Here is a 13,512-nt window from a genome sequence, read left to right as displayed (position 1 = left end):
GCAGGGGCTACTCTTTGTTGCGGTGTGCGGGCTTCTCATTGCAGTGGCTTCTCTTGTTGCAGAGCACAAGCTCTAGGTGCGCAGGCTTCAGTAGCTGTGGCATGTGGGCTCAGTAGTTGTGCCTCTCTGCCTCTAGAGCACAGGCTCAGTAGTTGTGGCGCACGGGCTTTGTTGGTCCCTGGCATGTGGGATCTTCCTGGCCCAGGGCTCGGACCCGTGTCCCCTGCATTGGCAGGGGAATGCCCTGCCAGGGAAGCCCCTGAATGTAATTTTTTATAAGCATTCTAATGTGTGGAACCTGAAAGGATGGTAAGAGAAATAGTTCTTTAAAGACTTAATCTGGGATTCTTTGTGAGATAATATGCTAAAAGTCTTGAATTTACACATATTTCTTTATTTGATTTGACTTTCGATAGACTAAGTGCAAGAGTATGAAAAGGCTATTGTACTTTTATAATGTTAAAGCATTGTCTGTTTCAATTTAACTCCAAGCCATCTACTTTTTCAAATTTTTCTTTTCAGGTATATGCCACTGACTGTTAATAACATAATAGTGAAAGAAGGACCAGCCACAAAGGTGAATTTCCCCCTTCGGCCAACCGTGGCTTCAGTAGTCCCTGACACAACTGAGGTTGTAGTAACTGCTAGCACAGTTGCTATACCTAATAGTCCTCTTGGAACACAGTCCTCCCACCAGCCAGTTCAGCCACAGGACTTTCACCACCACCATTTCCCTGATATGGAAATCTTCTTGAGAAGGTTTGCCAATGAATATCCTAACATCACCCGGCTTTATTCATTGGGAAAATCGGTAGAGTCAAGAGAACTTTATGTAATGGAGATATCTGATAATCCAGGTGTCCATGAACCAGGTAATTGGTGTAGTTTCACACATAATTTCAGATTGCTTCTCAGAGCTATGTGCTATATTGCTTTGCTTCATCTAGAAAGGTCACCTATTGTATGTATAACTGGATCAAAGAAAACGTAACCAATTTTTTCCTAGAAAAGAAGAAAATCCATTTGATAATCCATATTATGCACAAAGTTTAACATACTGCATAATTAGATTCTTTCTGCTAATAGTACTTTTATTTTCATATTATATGGCATATATACGTATGTATGTATATATATATATATATATACACACACACACATACGTATATATGCTTTGAGCTTGCTCAGACGTATATATTAGTAAGGACTGCTTTATAAGATGCTTTTTCCTGTTTCTTTTGCCAAAATATATCTTAAATCTTTGGTTCAGTGTCTTTGTATGTGTTGGGGAAAAAGTAGAGAGAGTCTAGGATTAATGAAGAGGAAAAAATGTCTTCCATGTAATTACTTTATTTTCAGGTGAACCAGAATTTAAGTACATTGGAAATATGCATGGAAATGAAGTGGTTGGAAGAGAACTATTACTGAACCTCATTGAATACCTTTGTAAGAACTTTGGAACAGATCCCGATGTAACAGATTTGGTTCTTAACACTAGAATTCACCTTATGCCATCCATGAATCCTGATGGGTATGAAAAGGCCCAGGAAGGTAAAGAATAGCTGTCTACTAATGCTTAACCTTTTTGATTATTATATGGCATAATTATTGGGGGATAGAAAAGAATTTGAACTGGTTGTTTCCCTGAAATTCCTTCCTATTTTTATACTTATAATTTATCATTGGTTCTAGCTTTTGTATTCTTGTAAGATAGGCTAGTTCATTCAACAATTATGTCATCAAGTTTACATTTAATGAAGTTCTCCACTTTGGTAATGGCTCTTATTTACTAAAATAATGTAAGATTTTTACAAATTGTTCCATTTTAACAGTAATTTTTGTTAAATTATTGTATTGGGAACTTTATCTCATAAGTGAAATCTCAAACCAAATATTTTTTAAGCCAGTGACTCTGTTTTGACTCCCATTTCTATGCCCCATGCATGTATAATCTAAACCTGCTAAGTTATTGACTTCCCATTCCTCTGCCTCCTCTAGGCTAGCCCATCTTTCCTAGGACATTATAGTAAGGGCAGGGAGAGCAACTTTCTTACATGGGCCACATTATGCAGAACACTAGGAGAGTGAGAATCCATCTTTTCCCAAACTGTGATTCCTTCCAGGCAGTGATACCAGTGAGTAGAAAAGATACCATAATATGAATATGCAGCCACGTGATTTATTACTCTCACTGACTGAACACTGAGAGAATCGATTAAGTGAATGACCAGGTTAATCCTTATATATATCATTTAGATTCTTTCCCTAAGGACCTTATTCTCTGGCAGCCTCACCAATTCCTTCCACATTCCTCCCTTGAGACCTTTCTGAAAGATGGAACTACTTACTACTAGTCCTCTAGTAGGTTTTCTTCATTCACTTGCATTCATTTTCTCATTATAATGACAATAATAGGGCTCTCATCCCATAGTAAAATGGAATAAGCTTAAGTTGAACCCTTTCTCTTCCTCCCTTCCACCTATGTTCTTGACTAATTTTACCTTTTTGTTTTCACTTTAATGTAAGCATACTGCAACTTCTTTATTTTCATTTGGTCTGTTTATTTACATTGTTTTAGTGACCTGTATACCAGTACAATAGAGTCCCCCTCATGCCAGTCATGCCCACTCAACATTGTGATCACGTCACTGTATGTGGATTATTGACAGATGAGCAATATTTTAATATAATTCGTATGGTTGGAGTTTTTCCCCTCAAAGTATGACCAGAGGCAGAAATGAAAGGATAATGGTTTTACCTTTCTATTCAGAAGATCTAGAAGAGATACATTTTTTTTTTAATGTACAATGTAAAAACGATGTGTGTTTTAATCACGTTACCCAACTGAACTTGGATCCTCTCACCTGCTGCAGAGCAAAGCCAATTTACTGATATGAGGTTGTGGTGAAGGAAAGTACAGGATTTATCTGCAGGCACTAAACAAGGAGAGTGGGCAGCTCATGCTCAAAAGACCCGAACTTCTCAATGGCTTTCAGGGAAGGATTTTTAAAGGCAACATTTGGGGTGAGGGTACAGGGTGCATGACTTTCTTCTGATTGATTGGTGGTGTGGAGGAACAGGGTGATGTTTCGGGAATCTTAATCATCAGCCTTCTGGTTCCAACCAGTCTGGGGTCTACATGCTTGTGCTCAGCACATAGTCACCTTCCCCTACTGGGTCGGGGTCTTACATCCTGCAGAACAACTCAAGGATACATGTTAGATTGTTATGTATATCCCTTGAGTAAGAACTAGGACTCTTGTTTTTAATCGGGAATTGTTGTCATTACTTTTCTTGCTTAACTGCTTTTCGTTTACTTCTGAATTTCCTCGCTTCCCTAATTAGTAACTGCTTATACCTGCTCTTTGGAACTCAGGGAAAGCCTAGGAGACTAAAGCCTTTTTTCTACAAACAAGAAATACGGGATACAGAGGGGCTTTTTTAACCTGGGAAGGCCCCACAGGGTCCTACTCGGTTTCAATCATAGTGTGTTTGATCATAGTGAAGCCTGATGTGTTCACACTTACCTTTGAGTTAAGATAGCTGAAGTAGTATGTATTGGATTAAAATATAAATGAAACATGGCTTAAATTTGAATCTTTTATCATACAGGAGATTCAATAAGTGTAGTCGGCAGAAATAACAGCAACAACTTTGACCTGAACCGAAATTTCCCAGATCAGTTCTTTCAGATCACAGATCCTACCCAACCAGAAACTATTGCTGTAATGAGCTGGATGAAGGCCTATCCATTTGTGCTGTCAGCAAACCTGCATGGAGGTAATGGCAACTTGATATTCCACTAATTAATTCTTGTTGAGAGCATTTGAAAATCCTGGTGGAAGTTTATCTCTTTATAGTCTTGGGCTGTCTTAAGCCTGTTAGTGCTTTTATGGCAGACAACAATAAAGGTCTTTTCTCATGACTTTTTAAGCCGGTTTCCTGGCTGTTTTCCCCGTTCCTCCCCCACCCCTCCCCTCTCCCAGGACTCCTCCATTCTCCCTCCTTCCATCTACCCTGCCTCCCTCTCTTTCTCTGTCTCTCACCCTCCACCTCTCCTTCCCTTTTCCTCCTTCTCCCTCCCTCAATTTCTTTCTCACTTAGTTCTTCAAGTGTTTTATATTTATCCCTCAGAAATGTTTTATATTTATCCCTCTCACTGGGAATTTGGTAACATGTTCTTTGTCATTTATAAAAATTAAACACTAACAGATCCAAATGTTTAGTCCTATTTCTCCCTAAAGTTTAATATGCCCTTTTATGTAGGTTTAGATTTTGACATTCTCTTATCTTTTATCTGCTGTGTATTTAACTGTAGCACAATGACCTCATTCTCATGTAGTATCTGAGCTTATACACCGCCATATAATTCAGCAGGAACTTAGTTGAATAGGATCAGAGGTCAAGATTAAAAATCATCACAATGAGGCTTCCCTGGTGGCTCAGTGGTTAAGAATCCACCTGCCAACGCAGGGGACACAGGTTCGAGCCCTGGCCCGGGAAGGCCCCGCCTGCCACGGAGCAACTAAGCCCGTGCACCGCAGCTACCAGGCCTGTGCTCTAGATCCCATGAGCCACAACTACTGAGCCCAGGTGCCACAACTACTAAAGCCCACGTGCCAAGAGCCCGTGCTCTGCGACAAAAGAAGCCACCACAACAAGAAGCCCGGGCACTGCAACGAAGAGTAGGTCCCCCGCATGCCTCAGCTAGAGAAAGCCCATGTGCTGCAACAAGGACCCAACGCAGCCAAAAATAAAAAAATAAACAACAACAAAAAAAATCATCACAATGTCCAACTAGGGTTGTGTGAATAAGTGTCAATACCCTAGAGACCTGAAAACACATGTCTACATGTAAACTGGTATGTGGACGTTCATAGTAGCACTATTCATAATAACCAGGAAGTATAAATAACCCAAATGTCCACCGACTAACGATCAGATAAATAAAATGTGGTATACAATTGAATGTTATCTGGCTGTGAAAAGGAATGAAGGACTGATGCATGCTACAGCATAGATGAGTCTTGAAAGCATGGTAGGTGATAGAAGCCGGTCATAAGAAACCATATATTGTATGATTACATTTTTTATTAAATGTGCAGAAATAGGCAAATCCATAGAGATAGAAAATAGATTAGCAGTTGCCTCAAGCTGTAGAGGATAGTGGTGGAGAGAATGGGGAGTGACTGCTAATGGGTATGGGTTTTTTTTTTTCCAGTAATGAAATGTTCTGTAATTAGATAGTAGTGATGGTTGTATATTCAACCCTGTGAATATACTAAACAACAGTGAATTATATACTTTAAGTGGATGGATTGTATGCTATGTGAATTATATCTCAATAAATTTAAAAAAAAAAGAGTGAAGGTATTAACACCAGGGGCAATAGGTAAGAAATTTAGTGTCCACATTTGTTGGATTGTCCAAGGAAGTATCACAGTCAAGATTTGATGGCGTATAGATTAACCTGCCATTTTAGAAATGACAGTACACACATGGATATTTGTATGTAAGAAGTACATTGAGATTCTCCAAAAATGACTTTGAAAGCTTGCTAATAGTAGGAGAAAATACTTCTATAATTGGTAATCATGGACGATTCTCAAAGACCCAAATAGGAATTATGAAGTTGCAGCCTGGTTAGCAAAATAATTTTTTTGGCTTTTTTCTTACTGTATTAATTGTATACCATGTTTGACAGAAAATATTTTTTATTTTGAGCTTTTAAAAATATTCTGTAAAAAATACATCATGTCATGTTGGCTAAAGCTGAAAACTTAATACTAGTTACATTCCAGTGAAAATAATTGACAGATGTTTACATGTGGTATCAAGACCTTGGCATGGTGGGGGATACATCTTCAGTCACGTAGATAAGTTTCTTTCCATGACGTATTTTGCTTTCTTATCTTAAAATCTTTAAATGAGTTTTGAAATCTTGGCAAAGAAATTTAACAGAGGAGTTCTTTGCTGTCAACTTAACAATTTAGAAGGATTTTGAAAGAATATAGAGAAAAGTAATATTTCTTTTTGTAATTTTTGATATTAATTTTTTATTTAGGTGAAATTCATATAACACTAACCATGTTCAGGTAAATAATTCAGTGACATTTAGTGCATTCACAATGCTGTGCAACCACCATCTCTATCTTGTTCCAAAACATTTTCACCTCCCCAAAAGGAAACCCCTTAGCCATTAAGCAGTTGCTTTCTATTCCCCATGCCCCTCAAGCCCTGGTAACCACCAATCTGTGTTCTGTCTCTATGGATTTACTTGTTTTGGATATTTCATAGAAATGAAATCATATAATATATGACCTTTTGTGTCTGTCTTCTTTCACTTAGCATAGTATTTTCAAGGTTCATTCATATTGTAGCATATGTTAGTACTTTATTCCTTTTTATGGCTGAATAATTTTCCATTGTATGTATATACCACAATTTGTTTATCTATTTATCTGTTGATGGACATTTGGGTTGTTTTTACTTTTTACTATTATGAATAATACTACTATGAACATTGCCAGACAATATCTGAGTCCCTGTTTTCAATTCTTTTGGGTTATCCTATGTTTGGCTTTTTGATGGAAATACCATCATATGGTAATTCCATGTTTAGCTTTTTGATGAACTGCCAAACTGTTCCACAGTAGCAGAACCATTTTATATTCCCACCAGCAATGTATGAGGGTTCCAGTTTTTCCACATCCTTACCTTGTTAATTTTTTTTTTATTATAGCCGTTTTAGTGGGTGAAAGGTGATATCTCACTGAAATGAGATTTGCATTTCCCTGATGGCTAATGATGCTGAGCATCTTTTTGTGTGCTTGTTGTCCATTTGTATATCTTATTTGGAGAAATATATGTTCAAGTCTTTTGCCCATTGTTAATTGGGTTTTTCATCTTTTTGTTGAGTTTAAGGACTTCTTTATATAGTCTGGATTCTAGACCCTTATCAAATTGCTGATTTGCAAATATTTTCTCCCATTCTATAGGTTTATTTTAACTTTCTTAATAATGTCCTTTGATGCACAAAATTTTTAATATTGATGAAGTCAGATTTATCTTTTTTAAAATAGCTCATGCTCTTTGTGTTGATACTAATTTTTTTTAAATTTTTAATTAATTAATTTATTTATTCATGCTTGGCTGCGTTGGGTCTTCGTTGCTGCGCACGGGCCCTCTCCAGTTGCGGGGCACGGGGGCCACCCTTTGTTGTGGTGCGTGGGGCTCTCATCGTGGTGGCCTCTTCTGTTGCTGAGCCGGGCTCTAGGCGCGCAGGCTCCAGAGTGCAGGCTCAGCAGTTGTGGCGCACGAGCCCAGTTGCTCCGCAGTCCCAGACCAGACCTTGAACCCATGTCCCCTGCATTGGCAGGCGGATTCCCAACCGCTGCGCCACCAGGGAAGTCCCAGTACTAATTATTATTATAATTTTTTTTTTTTTGGTACGCGGGCCTCTCACTGCTGTGGCCTCTCCCGTCGCGGAGCACAGGCTCCAGACGCGCAGGCTCAGCTGCCATGGCTCACGGGCCCAGCCGCTCCGCGGCATGTGGGATCCTCCCGGACTGGGGCACGAACCGGTGCGCCCTGCATCGGCAGGCGGACTCTCAACCACTGCGCCACCAGGGAGGCCCAATACTAATTATTTTTTAAATAAACTTTTGTAGGAGTATTGTAAGTCTTTTATGACTTTTTTTTGGCCTTATAAAATTAGCCATTTGAAAGACAATATTAAGTAGAAGTTGACTTTTTTCTGTTTAACTTTTAGGCATGAGTCATAGATCCAGGTGAAATTAGATTTTTTTGGAGTAATTTGTCTAAGAACAGGTGTTGACGTACACTTATCTTGTTAGAACTATTTTGGGGAATAAAATGAACATAGTTCTTCATACTTGTTTCTTAAAGAAAAAATTTTTCTAATATATGAATGTTTGCTGGTATTTGTTACCACAGGTTACTTCATCTGGATTCAAGTTGAATTTGTTCCTTCACTTCCATGCCCAGGAAGTGGCATGACAAAAAAGGCAAAGATGAATGGCCTAATCAAGGCAGAATAAATGGGCACATGGACAAATGAAAATGATGTGACTAATAGGAAAATAAGGGATTTGATCCTATGGTGGGGGGGGTGGGCTCAGGGCTCCTGCCTGAGAAGCACCCTAATTGCTTTATGTCCTAGGGGGAGCATGAAAGGAGTTGATATCCTTTATATATGTTTTAAAACATCACTCTCTGTATTTTAGGTCATGAAAAATCATATGATATAACTCCAGTTGACTAATTTATAATATGAGCATAAGAGAAATTTTTAGCATTTTTTTCTGAATGAAGGTCAGGACTGGCTCTACTATCCATACATTTGTTGTTTTAGCCTCTCCATTTTAGACTCCACGTCTGCAAAATGAAGAGGGTGGGTTAATTGGACTTCAAGGGTCCTTTCTTAGTTTAAAATTCCATGACATGATCTTATAAATGTCTGAATTTTAGTGAAAAAGTACCAAATTTTGCTCAATTTTTCTGATCCTAAATATTATAAAAGTAAAATTGTTTAAATTAAGCCTGTATACTTCTGGTTTCAGTTCTAACATGTAAAGTATGCCTGTAAGTTCAGGCAAACTCCCAAGACCTTTCCAGTTAAGGCAGCCTTTAAGTATCATGCATAGCTATTTAATATTTTATTTATCCACTTTGATTTTCTATTGAGGAAATTAGCAACTTTTTCTTTTCTATTGAGGAAATTAACCTTGGAAAATTGTATTGGTTTCCTGTCTCTGGCAGTATTGTGAAAAGCTTACTTTATGTTAATGCTCCATCTTGAAAGAAATAACACAATACATTTTGCTCATTTCCCTCATAGGTTCTTTGGTGGTTAACTACCCTTTTGATGATGATGAACAAGGGCTTGCCACATATAGTAAATCACCAGATGATGCTGTATTTCAACAAATAGCACTTTCTTATTCCAAGGTAGGCTTGTGATTAAACATAAAATGCTATAAAAATTCATTTTTCATTTAAAAAAAAATGCGTTAAAACGAAGTCCTACAAGACTCAGGTCAAGTGCTTTCTTCTCTGTTAAGCCTTCCATGATTCCTTTCAGACAACCTTACCTCTTTTTCTCCTCTGTTTCCTACCTCACTTTTAAACATACTGCATGTGTTTCCCCATTAGCCATGAAGTTCAGGTAATGTCTTTTCATCTACAGCTTTTAGCACAGTACCTGGAACATAATAAATTAAACAAACTGCTAGTTTATTTAATTTGAAAAGTACTTAAATATAAACCTCATAAAGTAGTCTAAGGTGGGGTTGACAAGTTATAGCTCTGGGACTAAATCCAGACTACCACCTGTTCTTGTAAATAAAGTTTTATTGACATACGGCACATCCATTCTTTAAAATATTGTCCATTGCTGCTTTCTTGTTTAACATTTGAAAATAAGTCAGTGTAATTCACCATATTAACAGACTAAAGAAGAAAAACGCTGCAGTCATCTCAATAGATGCAGAGGGCAGGGTTGAGTCATTGCAACAGACACTTTAGAGCCTGTAAAGCCAGAAGTTTTTACTATCTGACCCTTCACAGAAAAAAATTGCCAACCTATAGTCTAAGGAAGTGGTCTCCGACCTTTGTGGCACCAGGGACCAGTTTCGGGGAAGACAGTGTTTCCACGGACAGGGGTGGGGAGTAGGGGGTGGTTTAGGCAGTAATGCGAGTGATGGGGAGCGGCAGATGAAGCTTTGCTCACTTGGTGGCCGCTCACCTCCTGCTCTGTGGCCCGGTTCCTAACAGGCCAGGGACTGGTACCAGTCTGCAGCCTGGGGGTTGGGGACCCCTGGTCTAAGGTATTTAAGAGCCTAGTAGTAACATACTGCAAAGGAGCAAGTAGAAATTCTGTATTTTCTAAACTTCCTATAATGAACACACATTACTTTCATAATCAGAAATGTTATATTTGTGTGTGTGTGTATGTGTGAAATTTTAGTTTAAAAGTTGTTCTTAGAAAGCATGTTAAAAGTTGAGGCTTGGGGGCTTCCCTGGTGGCTCAGTGGTCGAGAGTCCACCTGCCAATGCAGGGGACACGGGTTCGTGCCCCGGTCCGGGAAGATCCCACATGCCGTGGAGCGGCTGGGCCCGTGAGCCATGGCCGCTGAGCCTGCGTGTTCGGAGCCTGTGCTCCGCAACGGGAGAGGCCACAACAGTGAGAGGCTTGCATACCGCAAAAAAAAAAAAAAAAAGCACAAGTGACAGAAAAAAAGACATACTGGGCATCATCAAACTTTAATACTTTTTTGCTGCAGAGGATAGTGTGTTAGTTTCCAGAACTGCTGTAACAATTTTTCGTCTCACAGTTCTAGAGTCTAGAAGTCCAAAATCAAGATGTTGGCAGGGCCATGCTCCCTTGAAACCTGGAAGGGAATCCTTCCTTGCCTCTTCCTAGCTTCTGGTGTTTTTCTGGCAGTCTTTGCCATTCATTGGTTTCTAGATGGATTATCCCAGTCCTCTGTCTTCACATGGCATTCTCCCTGTTGTCTGTGTCCAAATTTTCCCTTTTTATAAAGATACCAGTCATATTGGATTAGGGCCCACCGTAATTACCTCATTTTAACTTGATTACCTCTGTAATTAAATACAGTCACATTATGAGGTTTTGGGGGTTAGGACTTCAACATATATTTTGGAGGAGACATAATTCAACATATAACAGATGATAATCAAGGAAGTAAAAAGACAACCCACAGCATAGGAGAATATCATATATCTGATAAGGATCTTATATCTAAAATATATAATGGGGCTTCCCTGGTGGCGCAGTGGTTAAGAGTCCGCCTGCCGATGCAGGGGACATGGGTTCGTGCCCCAGTCTGGGAAGATCCCACATGCCGCGGAGCGGCTAGGCCCGTGAGCCATGGCTGCTGAGCCTGAGCGTCCGGAACCTGTGCTCCACAACGGGAGAGGCCACAACAGTGAGAGGCCTGCATACCGCAAAAAAAATAAAATAAAATATATAATGAACTCTTACAACTAAATAATAAAAAGACAATCCAATTGAAAAATGGGCAAAGAATCTGAACACACATTTCTCCAAAGAAATATACAAATGACCGACAAACTCACAAAAAGATGCTTAGTATCATTAGCCATCAGGGAAATGCAAATCAAAACAACAATGAGATACTACTTTTTACCCACTAGGATGGCTATAGTTTAAAAAAAAAAAGAAAATAACAAGGGTTGGTAAGGATGTGGAGAAATTGGAACCCTTGTGCATTGCTGGTGGGAATGTAAAATGGTACAACTGCTTTGGAAAACAATCTTGCGGTTCCTCAAAATGTTAAATATAGAATTATCATGTGGCCTGACAATGCCACTCCTAAGTATATTTCCAAGAGAAATGAAAACATAGTCCACACAAAACTTGTACACAAATGTTCATAGCAGCATTATCCACAATAGCCAAAATGGACACAACCCACATGTCCATCAAGTGATAAGTGGATAAACAAAATGTGATATATCCATGCAATGGAATACTATTCAGTCATAAAAACAAAGTACTGATACAAACTACAACTTAGATGACCCTTGAAAACATGCTTGGTGAAAGCACCCAGTCACAAGAGACTACATATTGTGTGATTCCATTTATATGAAATGTCCAGAATAGGCAAATCCATAGAGACAGAAAATAGACTGGTAATTGCCTTGGGCTTGGGATGTAGGGAGAGGCAGGGAAGAGGTTGGGAGGAAATGGGGAGTGCTGATGGGTACAGGTTTATTTTGGGGTCATGAAAATGTCCTAAAATTTACTGTGGTGATGGTCACACAACTGAGTGAATATACCAAGGACCATTGAGTTGTATACTTCAGATGCGTGAGTTGTGTGGCGTGTGAATTATATTTCAATAAAGCAGATTTTGAGAACCTAGAGAAGACTCAGGGGTGGGGTATCCATGCTCAGTTCATATGTAGGCTTAAAAAACGTCAAAAGTTATATGCCAAAATATTAAATGATTGGTGATCTCTAGGTTTATATTTTTTTTCTTTTGGCTTGCCTCAATTTTCTAATCTTTCTACAGTAACTTTTATTATATTTTAAGTATAATGAAATTCAATGCATTCAATTAAGTGAAAGTGAAAAAATGGAGCTATACAGTGTGACATAATAAGTGAAGAGAAAATTTCAAGGAGGCATTAGTGGAAGACTGGTGATATTTGAGTAAAATATAGGTTTTTTAGGGGCTTCCCTGGTGGCGCAGTGGTTGAGAGTCCGCCTACTGATACAGGAGACATGGGTTCGTGCCCCTGTCTGGGAAGATCCCACACGCCGTGGAGCCGCTGGGCCCGTGAGCCATGGCCGCTGGGCCTGCATGTCCGGAGCCTGTGCTCCGCAGTGGGAGAGGCCACAACAGTGGGAGGCCCACGTACCGCAAAAATAAATAAATTATATATATATATATATATATATATATATATATATATGTTTTTTAGTTAATAGTATCATGCCAGTGTTAATTTCCTTGTTTTGATAATTGTGCTATGGTTATATAAGATGCTAACATCAGGGAAAGCTGGATCAAAGGTATATAAAACTCTCTGTACTATTTTTGCAACTTTTCTGCAACTCTAAAATTAGTTCAAAAGAAATCAAAAGAAAAGAATAAGAAAAGTGAATAGTCTCTGCTTATCTCCACTTCCTTATTGTTCTCTTATGCCTCAGTATCTTGTCATCTGTCTTCTGCCTACATTGTTTTACCTGGAAGTGCCCTCTCAAAGGTTACCCGAAGTCTATTTTTTTAAAATGTTCTTGACCTCTGAAGTCTAATGCTCTTGTCTTCTCCCCTTGATCTCTGTTACATTATATAGCAGAGAGCTTTGCTTCCTTTGTTCTGTTTCAGTGGCTCAACCTCTCTCTTTTACTTTTTCCCCCCTCCATATTCTGTCCTTAGCCATTTTTACTGTCTTGACAATTGCATCCAGTTGCTTTAGCTGTCACCACTTTGTAAATGCCTCTTTAAAAAGTTGTTTCAGGGCTTCCCTTGGTGGCACAGTGGTTGAGAGTCTGCCTGCCAGTGCAGGGGACATGGGTTCGAGCCCTGGTCTGGGAAGATCCCACATGCTGCGGAGCAACTGGGCCCGTGAGCCACAGCTACTGAGCCTGCGCGTCTGGAGCTTGAGCTCCGCAACAAAGAGAGGACGCAATAGTGAGAGGCCCGCGCACCGCAATGAAGAGTGGCCCCCGCTTGCCGCAACTAGAGAAAGCCCTTGCACAGAAACGAAGACCCAACGCAGCCCAAAATAAATAATTAAAAAAAAAAAAAAAGTTGTTTCATATAATGAAAGTTATTATAAAAAGATTAGAGACTATAGCCAAGCAAAAAGAAGAGAATAATTTACTATCTTGGTATATATTTTAGACTCTTTATATATGGACTGAGACTGGAGACCTACATCCTTACCCCCTGTCTTCTTTAAGTTGTCAAACTGTTTGCTTTAAAATTTTTAATT

At 39.2% G+C, this 13,512-nt stretch overlaps 1 protein-coding gene across 1 annotated transcript in view; it reads left to right on the top strand.

The window, feature by feature from the left end:
- Positions 1-13,512, top strand: part of CPD (carboxypeptidase D) — a gene marked incomplete at both ends in the record, with an annotated part of 57,396 nt that overhangs the window by 27,573 nt on the left and 16,311 nt on the right. Inside the window, 4 exons of the mRNA XM_079725863.1 lie at positions 523-872; positions 1,360-1,551; positions 3,613-3,780; positions 8,861-8,970. Coding sequence (XP_079581989.1) covers positions 523-872; positions 1,360-1,551; positions 3,613-3,780; positions 8,861-8,970 — 820 coding nt within the window. The remainder of the gene's footprint in view (positions 1-522; positions 873-1,359; positions 1,552-3,612; positions 3,781-8,860; positions 8,971-13,512) is intronic.

This window comes from Hyperoodon ampullatus (assembly GCF_949752795.1).
Source record: "Hyperoodon ampullatus genome assembly, chromosome: 19".
NCBI classification, from domain to species: Eukaryota; Metazoa; Chordata; class Mammalia; order Artiodactyla; family Ziphiidae; genus Hyperoodon; species Hyperoodon ampullatus.
The sequence above is the reverse complement of the archived record's forward strand: the minus strand, read 5'-3'. Positions and strand labels throughout refer to the sequence as shown.